The following is a 25,976-nucleotide window of genomic DNA, read 5'->3' on the forward strand; positions in this document are numbered from 1 at the left end:
GAAAAAATGGGTTAAAATGGAAAATTAGGCAAAAAAATGAAATTCTCAAATTTCATCCCCATTTGCCAATAACTCTTGTGCAACACCTAAAGGGTTAACGAAGTTTGTAAAATCAGTTTTGAATACCTTGAGGGGTGTAGTTTATAGAATGGGGTCATTTTTGGGCGGTTTCTATTATGTAAGCCTCGCAAAGTGACTTCAGACCTGTAGTGGTCCCTAAAAATTGGGTTTTTGTAAATTTCTGAAAAATTTCAAGATTTGCTTCTAAACTTCTAAGCCTTGTAACATCCCCAAAAAATAAAATATCATTCCCAAAATGCTACAAACATGAAGTAGACATATGGGGAATGTAAAGTCATCACAATTTTTGGGGGTATTACTATGTATTACAGAAGTAGAGAAACTGAAACTTTGAAATTTGCAAATTTTTCAAAATTTTTTGTAAATATGGTATTTTTTGATGCAAAAAAATTTGCTTTTTTGACCCAATTTTAGCAGTGTCATGAAGTACAATATGTGACGAACAAACAATCTCAGAACGGCCTGGATAAGTCAAAGCGTTTTAAAGTTATCAGCACTTAAAGTGACACTGGTCAGATTTGCAAAAAATGGCCAAGTCCTTAAGGTGAAATAGGGCTGAGTCCTTAAAGGGGTTAAGGCGTATATGAGGGGAATGATGGTTAGTAATATCGCGAACCTCAGAAAGGAGTACGGGAAAAAACAGAAAAACCTAGAAGAACTTGCATCACTGGCGACAGAATCCTTCTATATGAATAAGACGGAGGAGAATAGGGAAAGTATGCAAAGAGCCACACAAGTATATTCTAACTTCTTATTGGATAAGGCCCAACAGAGCCTTTTTTTTAAAGGGCAAAAATACTTTACGGAGTCAGGGCGACCTGGTAAACTTTTGTCCAGAGTGATCTCAAGCCAACAATCTAAAAAATACATAGATAATGTTCGACTGATTAATGGTAGGATGGTTAGTGGACAGGGTCCGATAGAGAAGGCCTTTGTGGACTACTTCCTGGATTTGTATAAAGCCGAATCTAAGATCACAGATGATAAGATGGATTCTTATCTTGATGGGATCGCTTTTCCAACTATTACTGAGGTGCAAAAGAAAGCACTTGAATTAGAGGTCTCAATTCAGGAACTAGAGGGAGCTATTAAACTATGCTCGGCCAACTCCACCCCTGGTTCAGATGGACTCCCATATGAATTCTATAGTAAATATGGGGACTTTATTCTCCCCAGACTGCTGGAAGTCTTTTCTGAATCAGTGGAGGATGGAAAGTTGCCAGATTCAATGATGGAAGCCGTAATGGCATTAATTCCAAAAAAAGGCAAGGATCCTGTAGATCTAGAATCTTATAGACCAATTTCACTGCTTAATGCAGATGTAAAGCTTCTTGCGAGGGTTTTGGCCACAAGGCTTTCTAGGGTTATTTCCTCTATTGTCCATCCGGATCAGAATGGCTTTATTCAAAACAAGGGCACCCACCATAATCTGCATCGGCTCTTTGCCAATATACAGGCCCCTGGGGGGACCGCTCGCTCCATCCTGTCATTGGATGCCTCTAAGGCCTTCGACAGGGTGGAGTGGCGCTTCCTCTGGAAGGTTCTGGCAAGGATGGGCTTTGGGGAAAGATTTATAGGCATTCTCAAACTTTTGTATAGATCTCCCAAGGCAAAATTGAGTCTCAATGGGATCCTGACCACTAGTTTCGATTTAAATAGAGGCACGCGGCAGGGCTGCCCACTATCCCCATTGTTATTTGATATTTATATTGAACCCCTTGCGATGGCCATTAGGCAGGACGATCAGGTCAAAGGATTTGGTACACTAGGTGTGCAGGACCGTATCTCCTTATATGCGGATGATGTTCTTTTTTTTATAGACCATACGGAAATAACTCTTCCTAGAATTATTCAAATGGTTAAATCATTTGGTGAGGTGTCCGGTCTTCTTATAAACTGGTCTAAGACCAGTTTGATGCCAATAGACCCCCTGTCACAGAATGAGGTTCTTGTGACACAGTTGGACATCGTTGACACTTTTCAATACTTGGGTTTGAGTATATCACCCCGGGTGGAAAATTTTGTACAACTTAATTTGATCCCCATAATGGCAAAAACTAGAGCTAAAATAGGGATTTGGCTGAGACTTCCCCTATCCAGAGCTGACCGAGTTTCATTGGTTAAAATGGTGATATTACCATAACTTCTTTATGTGCTTAAGAATTCACCTATTTGGATACAAGATAAATACTTTAAACTCATGGAAAGAATAATTAATGATTTAATATGGGGAAGAAAACGAGTTCGAATAAAGTTGGAATATTTGTATAAATCATTGGAGTGCGGGGGTCTAAATCTCCCTTACTTCAAAGGGTATTTTATTGCAGCTCAGCTATTGATGTGCTATGAATCAGTGCACTTTTAGGGAAGTTAGTAGGGAGCTACGCTCATGATAATATATTTACCCTGTTGGAATCCGGGCTACTGAAGAGCCATGAGCGGGGCTACAGAGAGACTATAAAACTATTCCTGAAAGTGTGGGCTACTACTAGGACATGGTTGAAGGTAAAGGGTTGACTTACATTCACGCCTCTTTGGCACAATACACACCTACAAAGGCTAGATGATATTGCAGCCGACACATTTTGGCAAAAGAATAAAATTTTGTATATTTTACAGGTAGTAAAGGATAGAGAGATTAAGGCATTTATAGAGATGACACATAATATAGAAAACTTTTCATGGTTTAGGTACTTTCAATTGCGTTCAGCAGTATCTAGTCTGGACGATAAACTGGTGTTGGATATAGATAGTTCATCTTTCTTGAATGATTGGGCAGGGAGGACACTGTCTAGAATAAAGATTTCAAATATATATAAGCTACTACTTAAGGCACGGTTTAGTGATATACAGTCACCAGGACAAAGAGCGTGGGAGGTGGATTGTCTGAATTTACAATCAGAAGGGTGGGAGAATATTTTTGGGAATTTATGTTCACTATCCCAGAACTTCAACCATGTTTTAGTACAATTTTATATTTGCCACAGATTATATGTCACTCCTTTATGGATGAATAAATGTGGACTAAGAGACACATCTAACTGCCCTAAATGCGACACTTCAGGAGCGGACTATCTTCATATGACCTGGACCTGCCCGGAACTTATAAATTATTGGAACACTATCAATAATTTTATCATGTATAAACTAAAAATACGAATCCCTTTTGAACCACAAGTGTTCTTGCTTAATGATCTCTCCAAAATAAATAATCACAAGTATCAAAAGATTTTCCTGGGCAGGATACTGATGTTGGCCAGAGTGTTGGTCAGTCGGACCTGGTTTGCTCGATATACTCCAGATATAAATATATGGATAAACCTAATTGATAAGGTAAAAAACTATGAAAAAATCATGTATAAACAGAGGGGAGCTGAGGAGAAGTGGACTAAGATATGGGGTGGTTGGAGGACTTGATTAGTTGTGCTAAATTTTTTTCCTTTTTTTTTTTTTTTTTTTTTTTTTTTTTTTTGACGCACCACAGGTAGGGGGAGGGGGGAGGGTGTAGGGAATTGGGGATAAGGGGGAAAAAAAAAAGGGAAGGGAAAAAAACAATTCTTTTCTGTATTCTTCCTTGCATTGTAATTTGTTTGATATACCAACTAATAAAGATAATTAATAAAAAAAAAAAGAGTTTATGTAAAAAGAAATGTAGCAATAAAAATACTGTTAAATTATTATTCAGGGGAACACTGTACTTACACTGGCGCTCTTTTCCTCTATGACCTATCGCTGACACTGCGGTACCGCCACTGCTGCAAAAAGCAGGAAAACAATATCAATAATATGGTTCCGCGCGACAATACCATAAGCAGAGGTAAACGTGCATTCACAGCATCAATCCAAATATGTGTACATGTACCTGTTTGAACTTTGCTGTCACTTTTCTGCGCGTACCGATCCTCTTTTGTATGCTGGTACTTGTATATTAGAGTGGGATAGGGAGCTCGCGCTCAAATCAGAGTGCTACAGGACGTCACTGAACTAGGTTACGGTATCTAGGAGTGTCACCCCTAGATACCCGTAACCTAGTTCAGTGACATCACGTAGCACTCGGATTTGAGTGCGAGCTCCCTATCCCACTCTAATATACAAGTACCAGCATACAAAAGAGGATCGGTACGCGCAGAAAAGTGACAGCAAAGTTCAAACAGGTACACGTACACATATTTGGATTGATGCTGTGAATGCACGTTTACCTCTGCTTATGGTATTGTCGCACGGAACCATATTATTGATATCATTATTATTAAAGGGGTTGAACCTGGACTTCACCCTTTGAGCCCGTATGAGTGGAGCATGATATGCTCCACTCATTCAGCTCTGAACCCGGAGAACCCCTTTAAGTCCTCACTTTTCCACCAGCCCAGCATATTCACAGCCATGGCACAAAGATAATTTTCTCCATATTGTAAAGTAATACAGTTTCCATCGCTATTGATCATTCACTCCCTATATGTGTAAAAATGGTAAAAAAAATTTAAAGTATTTTCTGTCGTTAGAAAACATACCAAAAATCACTTCAGTGTAACAAAGTTATATCCATTAAAGGGGTTGGGCGAGATTTTGACAGCGATTGCCTATCTTCCGGATAGGTCCTTAATATCTCATAGGTGTGGGACTCCCAGAATCCCTGCCAATCAGCTGATCAAAGGGGCCCCCCAGTGAGCGCTGCAGCCTCTTCCTAGGCCTGTGATGTCACGTGCATCGGTCACAACACCGTGACGCAGCTCCGTTCCATTCAAGTAAATGGGTCTGAGCTGCAATACCAATGCTTGGTGGCGGTGCCCGATATGGGACCCCCTCTGATCTGATACTGAGGATAGGTCATCAGTATTAAATGCCTGGAAAACTCCTAAGCCAAAAGGGGTTAAAATGTTTTACTTTGTTGGGTCCTGTGATGGATTCCTGCACAGATTCTGCTGTGGAAATCCACTTCGAATTTAAGGGCTATGGACCCTTTTTTTTATTTTTATTTTTACTTTTTTTGGTATAAAAGCATTTTTCGAAGAAGTCTTTATTAAAAATATTCAGGCGTTTGTCCTCTGCAGCCGACATGTTTCACATAAACTGCAGGCTGCTCTGTCGCCTTCATAGAGGAGACGTAACCCTTTTCTCTGCGCTCCTGAGAGCTCCTAAGCGCTCATTTTAAGGTGACGTCTTACCACTTCCATGGATGTCCATAGCCTTGTGTGAACATAACCCATCCATTGTTAATGTCTTGGTAAATTATGTTACGGCTGGAGGAAGTATAAGTGTTGCATCGTTTCAGATACACGCCCCAAGCCATAGATCTGGAGCACAAGCTGAAACCTTTTATCCCAGACTTTATTCCTGCGGTGGGAGACATCGATGCATTTCTGAAGGTACATTTTGCAGTAATAGCCAGTATGACTGTCTGTAATACTTATAATGTGCACATCGTGTACATACGGTTCTGATTCATACCCTTAGCTGTCAGGTTATTAAAGGGAACCTGTCATGTGGATATTTGATTATAATCAAACTAATTATATACAATTATTAACTACTAAAAAGTGCCTTAGATGTATTCACTTACTGGTGTGACAGATGGTTACCTCATAATATACACACAAAGATGCCGCATGCTAATGAGCTGATCTGAGTCCAGCGTGATGTCATTGAGTCCAGCGTTTATTTAATTCAGAGCTACAGCCACTCCCCTGCCCACCTGCTGCTGATTCCTATGGAAACAAACTGTCAATCAGCAGCAGGTGGGCGGGGAGAGTCAGGAGCTCATGAATATTCATGACTCATCATTATCAGCTGGAGCTTTTCAATACAAGATGTTGGCAGATTGACGGGGTCAATTAAAGAAAGTGACCCAGCATTTTGCTAAGAGAATCAGTCACTTATTTATGTTGCCCTTAGTTAGGACACCATAAAACTGGTGACAGGTTCCCTTTAAAACTCCCTTGACTCTCTGGACTCGTCTGTGGTAATAAATAGTTGTATTCCCCATGAAATAACATCTTATTTTTATAACTTTGTGTTTTCCTGTACCTTTGTTATTCCTCCTAGAAATTGATAACTAGGCACTATTATTCCCATTGTCCCTGCACAGCCGGAGACCGCCAGAGCTGATTGGACAGTTATTTATTCGTACATTTCTAGGAGGAATGCCACAATGTAGCTATAAGAAAAGATGCTCCAGAATTCTTATTCATGGGGAATACAGGTATTTGAATAAAGAATAAGGCTCCATTCACACGTCCGTGGTGTGTTACGGACCCGCAAATTGCGGATCCGCAACACACCCGCCCGGCACCCCTATAGCTGCGGACAAGAATAGGACATGTTCTATCTTTTGCGGAGCTGCGGACCTGAAGATCAGGGCCGCGCTCCGCAAATGCGGATGCTGACAGCACACTGTGAAAATGAATGGGTCCGCACCCGTTCCGCAAAATTGCGGAACGAATGCGGACCCATTTGCGGACGTGTGAATGGAGCCTAAGAGTCATTTTTTTCTTGTGAGCACCACAGCTGATTTTCACAAGATAGGTGGCATTTCAATCCACAAAATCAACCCTACCAGGCACTATGACTGGATAATGGAGTCAATCCTGCTGACAGATGTTGTTTCAGTGTCATAATCCACTGAGTTGTATAAAAGAAGCCATTTAAAGGCCATACGTACAGTAACTTCATCCCTTAATGATATATTTGCTGAACTACATTCACCAGAATGCCTAACATACCACAGCATGCCAGTCTGTGGCCTTGGTGGAATGCTGGTGCTTTCCACAAGAGTTTTAGGGTATAGTATCTTGCATTGTCACGCACTTTGGTCAATCACAACTCGGGAAGGCAGTTGATGATGAATTAGGTCTGTTTCGCATTTGCTTGTTGTTTTCCGGTATTAAGATCCGGCAGAGGATCTCAAAACCGGAAAAAAACATTTCCATTTCATCCTCATGCATTCTGAATGGAAAGAGATCCGTTCAGGATGCATCAGGACGTCTTCTGTTCCGGCAGCATTCCGTTTTGTGACCGGACACAAAACCGCTGCAAGCTGCGGTTTTGTGTCCAGTCATTGAAACGGAACAAACCGGGTCCATTCACACGTCCACAATACACCCGGCCGGCACCCCCATAGAACTGCCTATTCTTGTCCTCAATTGCGGACAAGAATAGGACATGTTCTATTTTTTTTTCCGTAGCTGCGGATCGGGGCCTCGCTTCGGAAATGCGGATGCAGAGAGCACATAGTGTGCTCTCCGCATCTATTCCTGCCCCATTGAGAATGAATGGGTTCGCACCCGTTCCGGATATTGCTGAAAGGATGCGGACCCATTCCATGGACGTGTGAATGGACCCTAAGTCAATGGTGATGGATCAGTTTTTTTTAGTAGTCTAAAAAAACGAATCCGTCACCCATTCACTTTCAATGTATTTAGTGATGGATCAGTTTTTTCCCGTTTTGATTTCACACAACCGCATCCTAACGGAACGGATGCATCCTGATGTGCAAAATCGAATCGGATCCGTTTAATTCCGGTTTTGAGATCCTGTGCCAGATCTTAACCGGAATTAACAACGCAAGTGTGAAACAGGCCTTAGACGAGGTGTCTTTTTATTAGTCTGACCTCTGGTGGTTGTTATTCAGGTAGGTTCATATTCACTTAGACTGGTGTAATTTATTTTCGCATAAAAAAAAAAAAGCAACTTTTCACTGCAAAGTGTGGCTTTTAATGCAAAAAAAAAAAAAGTTGCGCTTCAGCACTGAAAGCGAATGAAAAAAGTACACCAGCCCTGGAGTGGAGTAGAAATTAGACTCTTTTTGCGCCAAATTCCAGGGCAAAAAAAGTCGTTCCTATATAAATGGGTTGGAAAAAAGTTGCAAAAGTTAGAAAACGACAGAATTAGTCTAAAAAATTAAAATAGTCAAACGAGGCACAAAAGTCTCCAAGAGTTGAACCCGGACATAACCCCTACTTCCCCCACTCAGCCCCCTGACATGAGCATTGGAGCATTTCATGCTGAATCGCGCAGGACAAGGTTTTTTTCTGGACGTACTGCGCTCTCCATGGGTAAGCTAGACGGAGGCTTACACCTGGCAGTGAGCCCGGTGAAGTCACCGGCACTATGGGCAGGCTTTACCTTTTTAAAGGGGTTATCTGATTCCTGAAATCCCCCCCCCCCCCCCCATATGCCCGGGCCCCTCACACACAATATACTTACCTTGCTCCCTGCGTCGCTCCTGGTCTCCGCACGGCCACCGCTGACCAGGAGTGAAGTGGGTGCCGGGGAGAAAGGGAAGTATATTGTGTGTGTATGTTGCAGCATTTCTTTGTTTGGTTAACTCCTTTAAGGGATTGTAGGGATAGAAGCAAAGAGGGATTAAATGGACGATGAGTATTTTAAGGATTTGTTTTTGGCTGGCAGAGATCCTTGTTCCATTGGAGAGAATATGTCCATTAGTTAGTAGCTCTTGGCATTGAGATTAAAAGGGTTATCTGGGAATTTGATATCCGTATCAAATAAACAGGGGACTGACTCCCAGGCCCCCCCCCCCTCCCGATCAGCTGTTCGAAGAGCCCCCAGCTCTCCCTGAGCTCCTAGGCCAGTGACGTCACCGTACATTGATCACATTGCCTTGTAGAAGGGGGGGGCTCAGGACTGCAACTAATTAATTGCATTTAAAAAAATCATGTTACAATAAGTCGCAGCCAAATCGCAGGCTTTTATGCAACTAGCTGTCATGCGACCAAATAAAGATTATTATATATTTTTATTATCATGTAGCCTAAAGAAAGGGCCTGCACACAGGTCGATTCAGGAGTACAGACGGTTTAGGATTATTTTTGCTGGGTATAACTCCCTCTCTCTCTCTCTCTCTCTTTTTTGTAGGTTCCACGACCTGATAATAAACCAGATAAACTTGGCCTTTTAACTCTTGATGAACCATCCACAAAACAGTCGGATTCCACAGTTATGGCGCTCTGGCTGTCAGAAAATTCCAAGCAGCACAGCATGGCAGTAGGTCATTTATATTGTAGCTAAACTGAGTGATCCAATGAGCCAAGGGTTGGTGGATCGGGAGAACCTTTAGGCCTGAATGGTTTTTGACCAAGTACAGGTGAGCGTTCTAGACCCTGTGCCTATGCATTTCCCGCACTGCTCACATATTCTTTCTTAAGCAGCATCACATCAAAGTCAAGAGCTTGGAAAATGCAGAAAAGAACCATAAAGCCATTGACGCTTGGATTGAAAGTATCAGTGAATTACATCGTTCAAAACCTCCCGCCACCGTTCACTATACCAGGTGATGACTTTTTTTCCAGTACACATGACCAAGACACATTGTGCATGTTCTGCTTAATCATTCACATAACGATAATCCAGGCATATCCACAGACAGATTTTAATTGCCGTTTTGGTATATAGAGATCATGTTCCTCCATTCCTTGTAGGGGGTGGGGGGACCTCAGGACTGGATTGTAAAGCTAGTAATGCCTACACTACATTACTAGTTTTATTTTTACTAAATGCTGCCAGCAGAGGGCAGGAAACCTCTCTACACATTTATTACAGGAATGTGGTGGGCTTTGTGATGGAGACCACTAAAGGGTGTATTAGACTGCCAGATTTTCGAGCAGATCATCGCTAACAAGCGTTCCTATGAACGCCTGTTAGCAATCATCTGGCAGTCTAATACTGCCTTCAAATGCCCGATGAATCTTTATTGGGCAATAGTGATTTTTAAGCATGCCTAAAAATCACAATGGTGCCGGCCGCAGAGGGCACTATGTAATAGTGATCTGCCGCTGGCACACCGCTGCCTATAGCTATTGCTTACCCCCATGCCACGGAGGACATTGCTGCATCTAATAGCAGCAGTGTCCTCCGCTAGTTATCTGACGATTGCCGTAGGGAACGCTTGTCTCCCGACAATCGTCTGCGGCATCGGGGTGTCTAGTACACCCTTAAGTTTGCTTATCGGGCCTCATGCTCGCGACCATTAGCAAACCACGGATCCACAAAATACAGATGCGGCACGCACATGGACCACATCTGTATTTTGCGGGTCACAAAATGCTTATGGTCATGTGCAGGAGGGAGGCCTTATGGAGTCACTAAGGGCTGTGGGCGCTGAATAGGAAGGGTATGTATTAATCTGGATAAGGTATGGCAGTATTTGGGCATTGTTGCTCTATGTCTGTAAACTAAGGCACTGTGTGGCATCTAATGGTACATTTCATGCACGCTGTGTCATTATAAGAGCCTTAAGGACAATTGTTGAATTTAAGGGGTTATCCGGGAAATAACATTGATAACCTATTGAGTCCCAGCACCCTGACGATACACAGTTTCAGAGCTCCGGTGAGCATGGCTGCCTCCCATGTGCTTACCAAGCACAGTACCGTACATCTTATAGCTGCTGTGCTTGTTATGGCAGCTCAGCCATGAATGGGGCTGAGCTGTGCCTAGGCCATATGACTAGAGATGAGCGAACTTCTGTTTTAAGTTCGGCGTCTAAAGTTCGGCTTCCGGTTAGCGGAGGATCCCGATATGGATTCCGAATTCCGTTGTGGTCCGTGGTAGCGGAATCAATAATGGCCATTATTGATTCCGCTACCACGGACCACAACGGAATTCGGAATCCATATCGGGATCCTCCGCTAACCGGAAGCCGAACTTTAGACGCCGAACTTAAAACAGAAGTTCGCTCATCTCTACATATGACCATTGAACGGTGACGTCAATGGCCTTGGAAGAGGTTGCGTCGCTCACAGAGTGCCTGGCTGATTGGCGGGGGTCTGCCCATCTGATATTCTCCAGCCCAGCATTAATGAGACCAGGTGGGACGTCCGTTTCAGCAACCCACAAGTGAGCAGAGTCTGCTGTCCAACCGTATCTCATCTTGTATCCAGGCTAGAGGCTGTATTTCATCTCGTATCCAGGATAGAGGCTGTATCTCATCTTGTATCCAGGCTAGAGGCCGTATTTCATCTCGTATCCAGGCTAGAGGCCGTATTTCATCTCGTATCCAGGATAGAGGCTGTATCTCATCTCGTATCCAGGCTAGAGGCTGTATCTCATCTCGTATCCAGGATAGAGGCTGTATCTCATCTCGTATCCAGGCTAGAGGCTGTATCTCATCTTGTATCCAGGCTAGAGGCCGTATCTCATCTTGTATCCAGGCTAGAGGCCGTATCTCATCTTGTATCCAGGCTAGAGGCCGTATCTCATCTTGTATCCAGGCTAGAGGCCGTATCTCATCTTGTATCCAGGCTAGAGGCCGTATCTCATCTTGTATCCAGGCTAGAGGCCGTATCTCATCTTGTATCCAGGCTAGAGGCCGTATCTCATCTCGTATCCAGGCTAGAGGCCGTATCTCATCTCGTATCCAGGCTAGAGGCCGTATTTCATCTCGTATCCAGGATAGAGGCCGTATCTCATCTCGTATCCAGGCTAGAGGCCGTATCTCATCTCGTATCCAGTCTAGAGGCCGTATCTCATCTCGTATCCAGGCTAGAGGCCGTATCTCATCTCGTATCCAGGCTAGAGGCCGTATCTCATCTCGTATCCAGGCTAGAGGCCGTATCTCATCTCGTATCCAGGCTAGAGGCCGTATCTCATCTCGTATCCAGGCTAGAGGCCGTATCTCATCTCGTATCCAGGCTAGAGGCCGTATCTCATCTCGTATCCAGGCTAGAGGCCGTATCTCATCTCGTATCCAGGCTAGAGGCCGTATCTCATCTCGTATCCAGGCTAGAGGCCGTATCTCATCTCGTATCCAGGCTAGAGGCCGTATCTCATCTCGTATCCAGGCTAGAGGCGCACACAGGGTCCTAGAGCCACCTTTCCATTGTACAGATTTCCTAATAAACTTCTCTTTCCTCTAATATAGTAATCACTTCCATATATCATCATTACATCACACAGTGAAATATTCATTTCAACATCTTTACTTGGTACAGTATTTTTATTCTGAGTGTATATGTTTTAACTTTTTTTTTTTTTTCTAGACCAATGCCTGAAGTGGAAAGTCTAATGCAGGAATGGCCCTCAGAGTTTGAGGAATGCCTTGGAAAGGTGAGATTGTGATTGTTGAAATCTATTTTCTGAGATCGCAGGAACATCTCAGCTAAACCTTCGTTGTCTTTTGACCTTACCAGATTAGTCTGCCAACTGCGGATTTGGACTGTGACCTTCCCACCTACATTGATCTGACACTGGGTAAGTTAAAACTTCTTACCATAGCAGTCCTAGACTATTAAATCAACTATACCATACTAAAATCATGTTACCTACTGGAAAACCCACCGCCTAAAAAATGTGGAAATCTATATCTAACCCAAGGTTCTAATCCCTGGGAATCTTTCCTATGACATGATGTCGGTGACTAGCCATGTCAAACCTAATGAGATGATGAGTAGCACATATTCCTAGATACAGTCCTACCTTCTTCAGGACAGTTGGCAGGGATGAGGATGGCATGACACATTTACAATAATTTGGGTGTAAATTATAGCAGAAATTTTCAGTTCCTGGTGCACAAACCGCACAAGATGTGACACATTTATTACGAGGTGGAACATCCCATGCCATCAGACTAGTAAATGTTCCCTTTTATTTCTGTCGACTCCCCTCACTTGTTAGGTTGGTTAGTATGGTACTTTGTGCCGTGCATTCACAATTATGTTTTGTTTGCATTGAAGTTCCCATTTTGCTTTTTTTAAATGCTGATAAAACATGTTGCACAGCATAGGAATCTATGGCTGCAGTGCTCTACCTTATGGATGGTGACATTACACTATTGTATCGTCTCTTCCAGCTCTGACGGATATCCCCGTTTACAAGAGTCGTATCCAGTCGCTGCACGTCCTGTTTTCCCTCTATTCAGAGTTCAAGAACTCTCAGGTAAGATTCCAAAAAAAAAGAGGAAAGAGAAAAAAGTGTGGATCGCACATATCTATCTTATGTATAGAAAAATTCTATCTTCTGAGTAGTGTAACCAATGCCTCAAATGTCTTTAATATTACATACATGGGTATCGCTATAGGGGATGCAGAGGTAGAAGGTGCACCCGCAACCTAGAATCTGAGGGGATTCAGTAGCCACTCAGAGGACATCAGTATTGTAATGGCACATGACGAGTAAGAGTTCTGTTACAGATTTTACATCAGGACTCAAGACAAAAGTATGTTCTCCCCCTTCTTAATTATTCAGGTCAGCTCATCGCCTGTAAGCGCTATTGTTGTGCAGTGGACCCGGCAGACTCTGAGCTTGGCCAAATATGTTGATGCATCACACACTGCAGAGCTCCAAACTGGAAAGTTGCTTTGGAGCTTTATGAGATGGGTTTCCTTGGTTCAGCAGCAGCACAAGGGTCTAAGATCCCCATGCACAATGCCAGGTGTCGGTTGGATTGGTGTAAAGCATGTCCATGCTGGACCCTGGCGGTCTAATAGATCAGTGTAGGTTTGGCAGATGCTCGGAGTACGCTACCTACAAGAATGCATAGTGCCTTTTGTAAAATTTGGTGGAAGAGGGATAATGGTTTGACCATGTTTGCCAGGGTTTGGGCTAGGTCCCATATTTCTAGTAGAGTAAGGTGAACACTGCAACATAAGGCATTTTAGACAATTGTCACTTTTAAAATTTGGGGAAGGCCCTTTTCTCTAGCAGCGTGACTCTGCCCCTGTGCACAAAGCAAGGTCCACAAAGACATGATGTGACTAGTTTGGTGTGGAGAAACTCTACTTCATCCCATCCAACTCCTTTGGAATAACTTATGAGCGAGGCCTTTCATCCAACAGACCTCACAGATGCTCAGCGACCTGGCTGGTTAGGGAGTTGCAGTCAACCCCATTCACTTGAAGGGAATCTGTCAGCAGATTTGTATGACACCGGCTGACCTGTTACATGTGCGCTTGGCAGCTGAAGACATCTGTGCTGGTCCCATGTTCATATGTGCCCGCATTGCTGAGAAAAATGATGTTTTATTATATGCAAATGAGCCTCTAGGAGCAACGGGGGCGTTACCATTACACCTAGAGGCTCTGCTCTCTCTGCAACTGCCTCGCCCTCTGCACTTTGATTGACAGGAGCAGGTGGTATAATGTTTCCACTGCCTGCTCCTGTCAATCAAAGTGCAGGGGGCGCGGCACAGAGAGCTGAGAATCTACTAGTAAGGGTCCATTCACACATCCGTATGTGTTTTGCGGATCCACGGACATGTTCTATTTTTTTTTTCGGGAACGGAAATGCGGACCCGGAAGTGCGGGTCCGCATTTCCGGATCCAGGCAGCACATCGTGCGGCCCCATAGAAATGAATGGGTCCCCAATTCCGTTCCGCAAAATGCGGAACAGAATTGCGGACGTGTGAATGGACCCTAAATGTAACACCTCCATTGCTCCTAGAGCCTCATTTGCATTTATTAAAACATCATTTTTCTCAGTAATGCGGGCACATATGATATGAAAATAAGACGGGATGTCCAGTTTTCTAAAAAAGACGTTGTTCTTTATTCCAAAATAACACAGGATAAAAAACAATCCAACACGGCAAGCAGGTCTACATGTTTCGGATGCTCTAATACTGATCCTTATTCATGACACAATGGTTGCTGAATGGCTACATACTTCCTAGGAAGTTCAGCTATTTAAGTATGTAGCCATTCAGCAACCATTGTGTCATGAATAAGGATCAGTATTAGAGCATCCGAAACATGTAGACCTGCTTGCCGTGTTGGATTGTTTTTTATCCTGTGTTATTTTGGAATAAAGAACAACGTCTTTTTTGGAAAGCTGGACATCCCGTCTTATTTTCATACAGTTTGCAACTGGTGGCCCTTCCAAGCACCGTCCGTGCTTTCACTGCAAGACTGACCAGGTGAGCGCCGCCTACGGAACTTTTATACCTGCGGACACATATGAACATGGGACCAACACAGATGCCTTCAGCTGCCAAGCGCACATGTAACAGGTCAGACAGAGTCATAGGGACAAATCTGCTGACAGATGGGCTTTAAGTTTGGCTAGGATGCCCCTGTCTGGCTAGGTTGCAGTTTCTGGCCCAGTTTGTGGCCAGGTTGCCTCTTTGCAAGGGAAACACTATGAAGGGGATACAGTATTATATCAGAGCTGCTGCCCCTTGATACGGTGGGGATCTGATCATAAAGGGATGGCATACCCTAGTCATGTGCCATCACTTTATAGGATGGGAATAACCCTTGAAATGGCCATTGTTTACAACTTTGCCCAGTAGAGGTAACATTTACATAAGGCCCTGTTCACACTGATGTCACGGCTTCTGGATATGGGCACTGCACTGTTGTATTCTGTGAGTTGCTGAGATAGGGGATCTCTAATCGTACACCAAAATGTTCATTTTCTAGGTGATTCTTGTAGCTTTTACGTTAATATAATGGCAGCCTGGTGTTCTGCTACCATAATGCAGTATTAAGGGCATGATACTGACAGAAAGATTTTCTCTTACCAGCATTTCAAAGCTTTGGCAGAAGGAAAGAAAGAGCGAATCTCCTCTGGGAAGACGGCAACCCCAAGCGCTGACACAGAAGCCATACATTACAGCTGAGGACTCCACAATGTATAGAGATGTCCCACATTACTCTGTGGCTGGGTTCTGAGATGTTACTAGTCCTCTGTAATGGACTCATAGCAGACAAGGCTTGTAGCATTAGTTGTAACTACACACGTGCTTCTGTATATATGCATATATATATATTTTTGTGCAGTATAATGTAATTTACATTTTATTAAACATTTTCAATATATTTTATTTAACGTTTAAAACTATTTCAGTGGCCGCAGCTATGTCAGGTGTAAGCAACCGCAAGACTCTTCCTTGCAGCAGAAGCTTATTAAAAATGTTTTCCAGGAATTAAATATTGGGGACCTATCCTCAGGATTAGTGGGTGCCTCACTTCCAGCACCCCCTGTCCATCAACTGTGTGAAGATCAGCACCCGGAGGAGCACTGTGGCCTCTTCATCGTATACCAAGCACAGCGCCGTACATTGTATAGCGGCTGTGCTTTTTATTGCTGCCCAGTCCCATTCACCTGAATGGGACTGAGCTGCCCAACGGCCATGTGCCCGATGGATGTGGTGTGACAGGCCGAGGAAGAGGCGGCATTGCTTGCCTGAGCACCGTGGCCCCTTCTAACAGATTCTCGCAGAGGGTTTTGAGAGTCGGACACAGCAATCAGATATTGAAGGTCTATCATGAGAATATATCGACAAGATTTAAACTGCCTCTGTCAGCAAGATCAACCCTATTAAATCAGAGGGTCCCAGCACCCCCCACCGATCAAAACGTTTGATATGTCTCTGTGACTCACGATAGGTTATCTACATCTGATCGTGGGGGTCAGTGCTCCTCCGAGCGCCTCTTCATGGTATACCAAGCACAGTGCTGTACATTGCATAGCGCCCGTGCTTGGTATTGCAGCTTAGTCTTGTCCACAGGCCATGTGACCGATGGACATTACGTCACAGGCCAAGGAAGTGGCCACATCGCTCAACCACGTACTCTCACAACCTCCACCTTTCCCCTGTCCCCAAGCACCTCCATCGGTTTAAAACGTCTAGCAAGGCAGTGTGGCCAGCAACATTATCGGAGGCACCGTTCAATCACACTTGCCGACTTGTGGTGCACAAACGGCACCTTCAAGACTTTCTGGGATTGGACATACCCCTGTTTCAAGACTTTTCCCCTTTCCCGGGTTGGCCCTGTGCCTTTTGTGATGCATCAAGTTCCTGTAATGACACAGCCTCCCAGCGCCACATGGTGATCATGGAGGACTGAACGGGAGATCAGCTCTTCTGGGAGGCCTGACATATACCCTAGGAACAACTCTCAGCATATACACCAAATGTATCCATAGTGCTCCATTTCCCTGGCAGAGGCCAAGAGACTGTCCTTTTTGCCTCTATCGGTACTGTATACGTTTTTTTGTTGTTTTTTTTGCAGTATATCATAATGTAGTATTCTACACAGTTTCTTAAAAAGATGTACAATAAAAAACACATCAGGCGGATAATTTTGTTTACAATCCGTAAACCAAAGTATACCGATGCAGTGCGATAGGTCACAGCGTTCTATTGGAGGCTCTAAATATAAGACGCTGATGTCAGGAGTGTACGGTGACGTGTACTACATATGTGAGAGGTTCTTATAAGGATGCATATAGGGAAGAACAGTTCTAACAGGAGTCTATGACCCGTACAGTACAGTTTATTCTCACTAGATTGCCATATAGTCCGTTTTTGCATTGAATTCTACATTTCACAACGTCTTGCGTCTTTCATGCAGTCCCTCTGAGCTCTTGCACATCAGCACCACAAGCTTGTATGTCATTAGAAGCTTTTCATTGACCCGTTAGCTTTCTCCCTAATGTTTTACTATTGTACTTCTTTTTTATATAATTGTATTTTTATTGAAATACAATTACATTACAAGTCTATTTCAACTGTATGCACAATTGTACAAATCAAAGTGAACAGGCAGAGAATACAAAGTATTCGGCAAAAGAACATGTAATATAACATCAGAGGATATGTGCAATGCAAATCAATATCTTGATATGTGCTCTGTAAAAATCCAATATCTTGTCGTACTCAGTTATTTGAAAAGAAATTAAAAGGAAGAAACAGTTAGACGGTATCCTACCATTAAAAGGACATTCTTGATGAAGTAGCTATATAAAGCTATTATAAGGGCGGATATGATCCACACTGAATCCTATCTGAGCGTCACTTACATTAAGAATATAAGAACAGGGAAAAGAAAGACATAGACGATACAAATCAGGAGGAGGGGAGGGGGTTACATAATCCTCTTAGGCACATCTCAGAGTTACCTATTAGTTGTTCCAAACATCCCAAATGGCATGACTACTTTATCCTGAAACATAGCAGTCGTATATTCCAGGGTCTGGACCTCTGACACCTTAGCATATAGGTTGGAGATTTTAGGGGGGGGGGGGGGGTCAGATCGCTTCCAGAAGCACGCAATATGGCAACAGGCTGCAGTCAGTACTTGTATTAACAGTTTAAGTGAGTGTTTCCTTATCTGTGTTGGGGTTATATTAAGTAGGAAGGATATAGGGTCAGGAGGTGAGCTGCAACCAAAAATATCACTCAAAAGAGCGCTGACTCTGGACCAAAAGGTGCGTATCAAGGGGCAGTCCCAGAAAATGTGGTGCAGCGTTCCCCTAGTTGTCCCACATCTCCAACAAACCTCCGTGACTGCAGGATTCAATCTATGGAGAAGATCAGGAGTATGATACCAGTACATTAAGATCTTATACTGGTTCTCTTGACGGAGAACTGACAGTGAAGACTTTGCTGCTCTTCTCCATATGAGTCGCCACAGCGCGTCTGGTAAAGATCTCCCCAAGTATTCCTCCCATCTGGCCATATAAAAGTGTCTTTGAATTTGTTCCGGGGAGGGGGTCATCAGAATGGAGTAGATCTCAGATATTAACCCCTTCATATGTACCCCTCTTCTACAAAGACTTTCAAATGTCGTTGGGAGAGAGACATTGGACCCTGAGAAGATAGATTGGGCAAAGTGTCTGATCTGAACATAGAAATAATTGGTCGAAGAGAGAAGGCTATATTTGCTCTGAACAGTTGAGAAAGGTAGTAGGTCCCTAGTGAATGGGTCTACAATGTCTGCATAGTGAAAGACACCACGTTGAAACCATAGTCTCGTTACTGAAGAGGTGAGACTCGCTGGGAGTAGTGGATGATATAGAAAATAAGTCATGGAAGAGTGGTGGGAGATCAAAGGGAATCTATTACTACAGGTCCTCCATATGGATTTAGTGCAGACCATGGGTCCCAAAAGTTCCCTTGATGATGACGCACTGTAGGGGCTAGACCATCGCAAAGAATTAGGGTGTATGGGAGCCCGCCAGAGTCTCTCTATCTGCCTCCAGATGGAATAAGGTTGCAGAGATGCCCAAGCTGTAATGCAACGTAACTGGGCTGCCCAGTAATACTTGATCAGGTCGGGTACTCCCAGACCACTACTATTGTACTTTTAATAGCAAGCAATTTTTCCAAGGCCACCCCTCGCCCTTATCATTAAATTTGTTATATAGACTCACTAGGCTTGGGTCTACGGGAGGGGTAACGTTATCCAGGGGCAGCACAGACACAGGAGTACCACATCTCTACTATGGACTGCTAGCTTGGGGGGCCAAGTACACTATCTACAGTGCATTTGGAAAGTCTTTAGACCCTTTCACTTTTTTCACATTTTGTTAGGTTGTGTAAAAATATTTGCTAATTTATTTAAAAAGGTATAATTAAGATTTTACATGGACATAAGTATTCAGACCCGTTGCTATGACACTTGAAATTCAGCTCCCATTTCTCTTGATCATCTTTAAGATGTTGATGCAGGGACAAAAAAAATTCTGCTACACTGAAAGTTCCCAAGATCACATTGGCCTCCATAATTCTTGAATGGAAGACGTTTGGAAGAACCAGGGCTCGTTCTAGAGCTGGCCGCCCCACCAAACTAAGTAAGGGAGAAGGGCCTTGGTAGGAGAGGTGACCAAGAACCCAATGGTCACCTGTGTGCAGATGGGAGAAACTTCAGGAAGGTCAACCATAACTGCAGCATTCCACCAATCTGGGCTTTATGGCAGAGTGGACAGAAAGAAGCCTCTCCTCAGTAAAAGACCCGGAAATCTGCCGGAGTTTGCAAAAAAGCACCTACAGGACTCCCAGACTGTGAGAAACCAGATTCTCTGGTCTGATTAAAGATTGAACTTTTTGGCCTCAATTCTTAGTATCATGTCAGGAGGAAACAAGGCACTGCTCATCATCTGCCCAATACCATCCCTACAGTGAAGCATGGTGGTGGCAGCATCATGCTGTTGGGGTGTTTTTCACCCCGGGAGACTGATCAGGGTTGAGGGGAAGCTGAATGGTGCAAAGTACAGAGATATTCATAATAGAAATCTGATCCAGAGTGCTCTGGACCTCAGACTGGGCCAAAGCTTCGCCTTCCAACAAGACCCTAAGCACACCGCCAAGAAAACACAGAAGCGGCTTAGGGACAATTCTGTGAGTGTCCTTGAGCGTCCCAGCCAGAGCCCTGACTTGAACCTGAAAATGGCTGTCCACCGACGGTCTCCATCCAACCTGACAGAGCCTGAGGATCTGCAGAGAAGAATTCGGCAGAAAATCCCCAAATCCAGGTGAGCAAACCTTGTGTCCTCATACCCAAGAAGACTGGATGCTGTAATCACCACCAAAGTGATTTTAAGTCATGAGTAAACGGTGTGAATACTTATGTAATGCAAGATTTTAGTTTTTCCTTTTCAATACATTAACAAAGATTTTCTACATTCTGTTCTCACTTTCTCATTATGGCATATTGAGTGCTGAATGACGGGGAAAACATGGAATTCTTTTGTTTTATTTTAGCACAAGTCCACAACATACCAAAATGTGAAGAAATTGAAAGGGTCTGAAACTTTCCAAATGCACTATATATATATATATATATATATATATATATATACACCAATCAGCCATAACATTTAACCACTGATAGGTGAAGTGAATAACATTGATTATCTTATGACAATGGCACCTGTCGGTGTGAGATATATCAGGCAGCAAGTGATCGGTTAGTTCTTCAAGCTGGTGTATTAGAAACAAGAAAAATGGGCAAGCGTGAGGGGGCATTCACATGTTTTTTTTTTTTTCTTGTTTTGTTTTTAAATGCTTTTTAAAATATGCTTAAAGGGCATCTGTCAGCAGTTTTGTCCCTATGACACTGGCTGACCTGTTACATGTGTACTTGGCAGCTGAAGGCATCTGTGTGGGTCCCATGTCCATATGTACCAGCAATGCTAAGAAAAATAATGTTTTAATATATGCAAATGAGCCTCTGGGAGCAATGGGGCCGTTGCAATTACACCTAGAGGCTCTGCTCTCTCTGCAACTGCCACATCCTCTGCACTTTGACAGGGTCGTGCGTTATGATGTTCTCACTGCATGGCCCTGTCAATCAAAGTGCAGAGGGAGTGGCAGTTGCAGAGAGAGCAGATCCTCTAAGTGTAATGGTAACGCCCCTGTTGCTCCTAGAGGCTCAGTTGCATTTAATAAAACTGTTGAGGAACGGTTGAGACGTATGCATATATATCCATGCATGCCTGCAAACACGTGCGGGCATGTATGGTATATATGTGCATACTTCAACCACAGCATCATGGGACAATGTGCGCAAATGTGCCCAGCATCTGCGCACGTCTGCCCATGGTGATCCCCAGGGGCTCATGGTGGCCCCTGTGGGAAATATGTGGTCCCTGGAAGCTGTGCCCCCTTATAATCCCCCTTATATTAGTATATACATGTGCCCCCTTATATGTGTCCCCTTATAGTTAGTATATATTTCCTGTCCCTCTCATGTAGATATGTGTATATATATATATGGGGATGTGTGTATGCATACATCTATCTCCCCAGGTATATATATATATATATATATATATATGTGGGCTTATAACTGCCTATTTATGATATTGTGTGTATGGACATGCATGTAGATGTGCCCCAAACATCTATATGGATGTATATACTTAAGTGCCCCCAGGTTGGGTAGTATGTATATGTGTACATATATATATATATATGTATGTATATATATATATATATATATATTGATCAGCCTGGTTCGTTTATGACGTGGGAGTGTGCGATGTTATGTTGTAGCAGCTGGGGGCTTACAGCTTGTGCAGGAAGTCCTTTGTTTCAGTTCTAGCATTACGTCACACGACCCCACGATGATGTCATCACCCTCCTGTTGAAGAAGGAGGAGGGGGGCTGGTTTTGGGCTATAAAGCCCCAAACAGAGCATAGGTGCGGCCTCTTGCAACCAGACTAGACACATGGGAGAGTGCAGCTCCATTATGACCGCCTGGAAGAGGCCTACTAACGCTGGAAGGATTAAGTATATCCCCTGACCCCCGACCGCTATATATCTCCCCTGGTTAACCCACACCCCTGGTCCTGTAACCCCTATATTTGTGTCCCTGATGTGCACCTTGGGCCCTGCCTTATAACCCTTGCCCCTGATGTGTACCCTGGGCCCTGATTTACCCTTGCCGTGTTACTGGACACCCTGATCCCCCAAACCCTTGCCTTATTGTATCCTTGTTTGTACCCCTGATCCTGTGCCACTGGTTCCCCTGATTGTATTTGTGGTTCAGTTATACCCCCCTGATGACCCCCACTGTATCTCACCCCTATTCAGTTACACCCCCCTGATGACCCCACTGTATCTCACCCCTATTACTGTATTAGTGTCTGTGGACTACATACACTCCTGTAGTGCCACCGTGTAACCCTTTCCCTACCCTGATTAACCCCTGGTGGTAACCCCTGCTCAAACCCTGCCACACACCCCCCCACCCCCTCACTGTACACTTGCAGGGTATTTACCCTTGCATTGCTGTACAGTTCTGATATTATCCCCATTGTTAACCCTTTGTGTTTGTGGTCGGTTTACACCCCTGTAAGGCCACCATTAACCCTCGTCGTACCCCGTAGGGACAGTGAATAGTCAGGTGGGGTGGGCTGTTATTACTTGTATGTGTGAATTGTCTAGTTAGTTTATGGGTGGAATATGGGAATGTGTAGTGTAGTTTAGGATTGCATATTTAGTGCTGTATTGCTAGTGTATTGCGTGCGTTGTGTATTGTAAGTAATAAATACTGTGTTACTTGTAACTATCTGTGTAACGTGTAGTTATTGGCGATAGTTAGGCGCATGCAGTTAGCATAAGTGACTAGTGTAAAGCATAGCGAAAGTATGTTATTATATAAAGGCATAAATGGGCGGAGTTATCACTAGATGGCTCCTCCCATTTATGAATATTAATTATCGATATTTGCATAAATATTGGTAATTAATATTCCCCCTTTACATTGGCGAGTCAGGCCCACTGCTTAGATTTTGAAATCTGTGTTTGGTTTTGAGGTTAGAGGTCGGTCATCCTGTGAATTGTCAGGCAAGAGAGACGTGGTCAGCGGTCTGAGCGTCTAGGACCTGATAATTCGGACAGGTAACGCGACTCTTCCTTACAGCACCAAGCGCAGATCAAAATCTTTAGCAGAGAATCTATAATCTGTTCTGTGAATTAATATTTTGCTATTTGCTTTGCACGGTCACTGCATCGCTCAAGTGATTGCAAGGGAGAAGCGGACACGTCACTGAAGGAGATCCATCTTCGTGGGAGCGGCGTACAAGTCCGGCTGGGGAAGAAGCGATCCGGGAAAATGGACTTCTTCCAAGCAGCTGCGAGGTACGGCGCCAAGGAGAAGATGGACACTCATCAAACGGTGAGTATGGACTTCCCCACACTGCAACACTTGAGCAGACACAGCACATTTAACCCCATCCTCCCCACTACATACAAGCAGCAGAAATGCTGTGGTCCGATTTGTTAACACAGGCTTGTAGTTACGACAAGCTTTGTGTTAACAAACGGACGGTTTTGAACAAGGCCACCAAACGGCTTCGGATGCTAGCCAAACTCGTTCATACGTTTGAGGCTAGCATCTGTAAGCCAAAGGAAGTGGCGCTGGTGTCTCAGTCAACGGAGACAATTCCTCCGGCCATTCACTGCCAGTGCTGTACCAGTAATTCGGACCAGGTTTCGGCATTGCAGGCACAGCTGGCAGAGAATGTGCAGTCTACTGTTGACCGAGATGCGCAGGTGGCTAGGATAGAGTCACAGTTAGTAGAGCTGCAGAGGCAGAAGGAGGAAATTGAGGCTAAGTTGACTCAGTCTTATACTGAGGTCAAGGCCTTCAAGGAGCGGACTGCCTCTACTGACGTGACGGTAGCCAAATTGAAGGCGGAGGTTGCTGTAAGGTCCCAGCTAATGTCTGGCATGCAACAGGTTATCACCAAGTTGGTGCCGGCCCTTTCTTTTTCCGTAAAGCCAGGGTCGGAATCTCCCAAAATGTTGCCCTGTGCAGGGCCACAAGGGGGGAGAGTAGTCTGTGACCGGTCTAATCATCAGGTCAAGCCGGTCCAGACTAACAGAGATTTTTCCCTGACTTTGGGAAAAAGAACTGTGGTGAAGAGTGCGTCCCTGAGGATGGAACAATTCAGGAGAAGGGCTGCAGTGTAGATGGACCTGGGCCATGCAGAGCAAACTACAGATGTTTTGCATGTGGTGGCCTAGGTCACATAGCGAGACACTGCAAAACACACAGGACAGGAAACCAAGTCACGTGTTTCAGGTGTGGGAACAAAGGACACATTGCAAGGAATTGCCCTTGTGCAAGTAATTGCAATGTGTCCAACAGTATCAGCCAGGTAACAAATTGTGCAGTGGGGTCTATTCAGCCTGGCCATAAAGGAGTTACCTCTCGGCAGCATCACCAGCTGCTGAGGGGTCAGAGTGGCCAAGCTATGCTAGGCAACATTTGACACCCCTGTATTATTTGTTACACCGTGTGTTCCCTGTGTATGTCCATGTTGTGTGTTTTTGTTATCTGTTTGTACGTTCTTCTTGATGTTGATGGTGGTAGTCCTTGTCTACGGATGTGTTCTACCATGCTGATTTATGTAGTGTTGTAAGTCCCGTCTGCTGTCTTTGTCTCATTCTGTGTCCCCTTGGAGTGGAACAGTGTTATACTGTGGATCGAGAACGTATAGGTTCGCGAGCAGATAATATCACACGGGAAATCCTGCTGGTCGGGAGAAGGCATAAGGACCTTCTCCATGCAGCACACAATAGATGATGTGATATTATTCTGGGCAACCAGGGTCTCAGATCTATACAGATAACACTGTTTTGCTCAAGGTTTTCGGTAGGGCTGTGTTGCGCTGGGGACTGGGGCGGACAGACAACATTGGTGTAATGTTGTGCTGCGCACTTGATTCTAGTCCGAGCAGGTAGCACAGCTCTGATCGGGATTGGACGCAGAATGTTTGGCAGCAGAGTGTGGACTGTGTTCTTGTGTTGTGGGGTCCTGGGGAGCCAGGGCATGACTTTGCCATTGGTTCTGCAGGCCTCCACAGGACGGGATCACAGGGGGAAATCAGCCTGGGTGCACACGAGTGGACAGGGATGCGGTGCCATCAATAACAAGATGGTGCTTTGTCCACAGAACTACAGTTATCCTAACCTAGTAGGGTGGCCATCCTTATCTGTTGGTGCAGAGGGATGTGCAGCAGAGGACTCAATCCTCTGAAGGTAGGGTGTTCAGACACCAGTGTTGGGATAACGAGGGGTCCTGTGAGATAAAGGGCAGCCCAATACCTTTCTCTACCCATGGGTCAAAGGTATTGGGGCTGGGAATTTTCACATTTAAGTGCACTGTTAGAAATTCCCCTGGGAGCGCCTGGTGTTTTCTTCTGCCATAGGTGTGATTTTATATGGAGCGGAAGAAAAACCTAGGAGATGCCACAGAAGAGGCCAGCTATTCCCCCTGACACTGTTGTGAAGCTCCAGAGGATCCCACTGGATTTTGGCAACGAAGCGACCTCTACCTAGAGGTGTTATAGCAATGAAGACTGTGCCACAATCCAGCGGGAGCATTATTTAAGGCTCTGGAGGAAGACTTGGGAGACGTTCGGGTGGAAGAACTTATTCAATTGTTTCACCCAGTGAAACTTCTTCTGGTTCTGGTCATCGTAATCGGAGGGTCAAGGGACTTACTGACCAAATACACCAGAACCAGACAGAACTTTACAGAACTATCCGGAGGAGGAGGCTCAGGACATAACTCAAACATGGTTCCTGTAGCCAAATATTGTATGGACACACTTTGTTTCCTATGAGGGTTCGGGACGTATAACTTGTACTACCCCAAAACCCCATAGCACATTGTATTTATTGATTGATTGTGTTTGTTGTTCGAT

At 44.2% G+C, this 25,976-nt stretch overlaps 1 protein-coding gene across 2 annotated transcripts in view; it reads left to right on the plus strand.

The window, feature by feature from the left end:
* IFT46 (intraflagellar transport 46) overlaps positions 1-15,848 on the plus strand; it is a 41,410-nt gene extending 25,562 nt beyond the window's left edge. The window contains exons 6-12 of one of the 2 annotated variants that reach the window (XM_040424799.1): positions 5,354-5,447; positions 8,953-9,081; positions 9,246-9,367; positions 12,075-12,141; positions 12,225-12,285; positions 12,884-12,969; positions 15,555-15,848. In XM_040424799.1, the coding sequence (XP_040280733.1) occupies positions 5,354-5,447; positions 8,953-9,081; positions 9,246-9,367; positions 12,075-12,141; positions 12,225-12,285; positions 12,884-12,969; positions 15,555-15,650 (655 nt within the window). In that variant the 3' untranslated portion in view covers positions 15,651-15,848. Of the gene's footprint in view, positions 1-5,353; positions 5,448-8,952; positions 9,082-9,242; positions 9,368-12,074; positions 12,142-12,224; positions 12,286-12,883; positions 12,970-15,554 lie in introns of both variants that reach the window. The other variant, XM_040424807.1, reaches the window with a different exon arrangement.
* The last annotated feature ends 10,128 nt before the right edge of the window (positions 15,849-25,976 follow it).

Source organism: Bufo bufo, chromosome 1, assembly GCF_905171765.1.
Source record: "Bufo bufo chromosome 1, aBufBuf1.1, whole genome shotgun sequence".
Taxonomy (NCBI): Eukaryota; Metazoa; Chordata; class Amphibia; order Anura; family Bufonidae; genus Bufo; species Bufo bufo.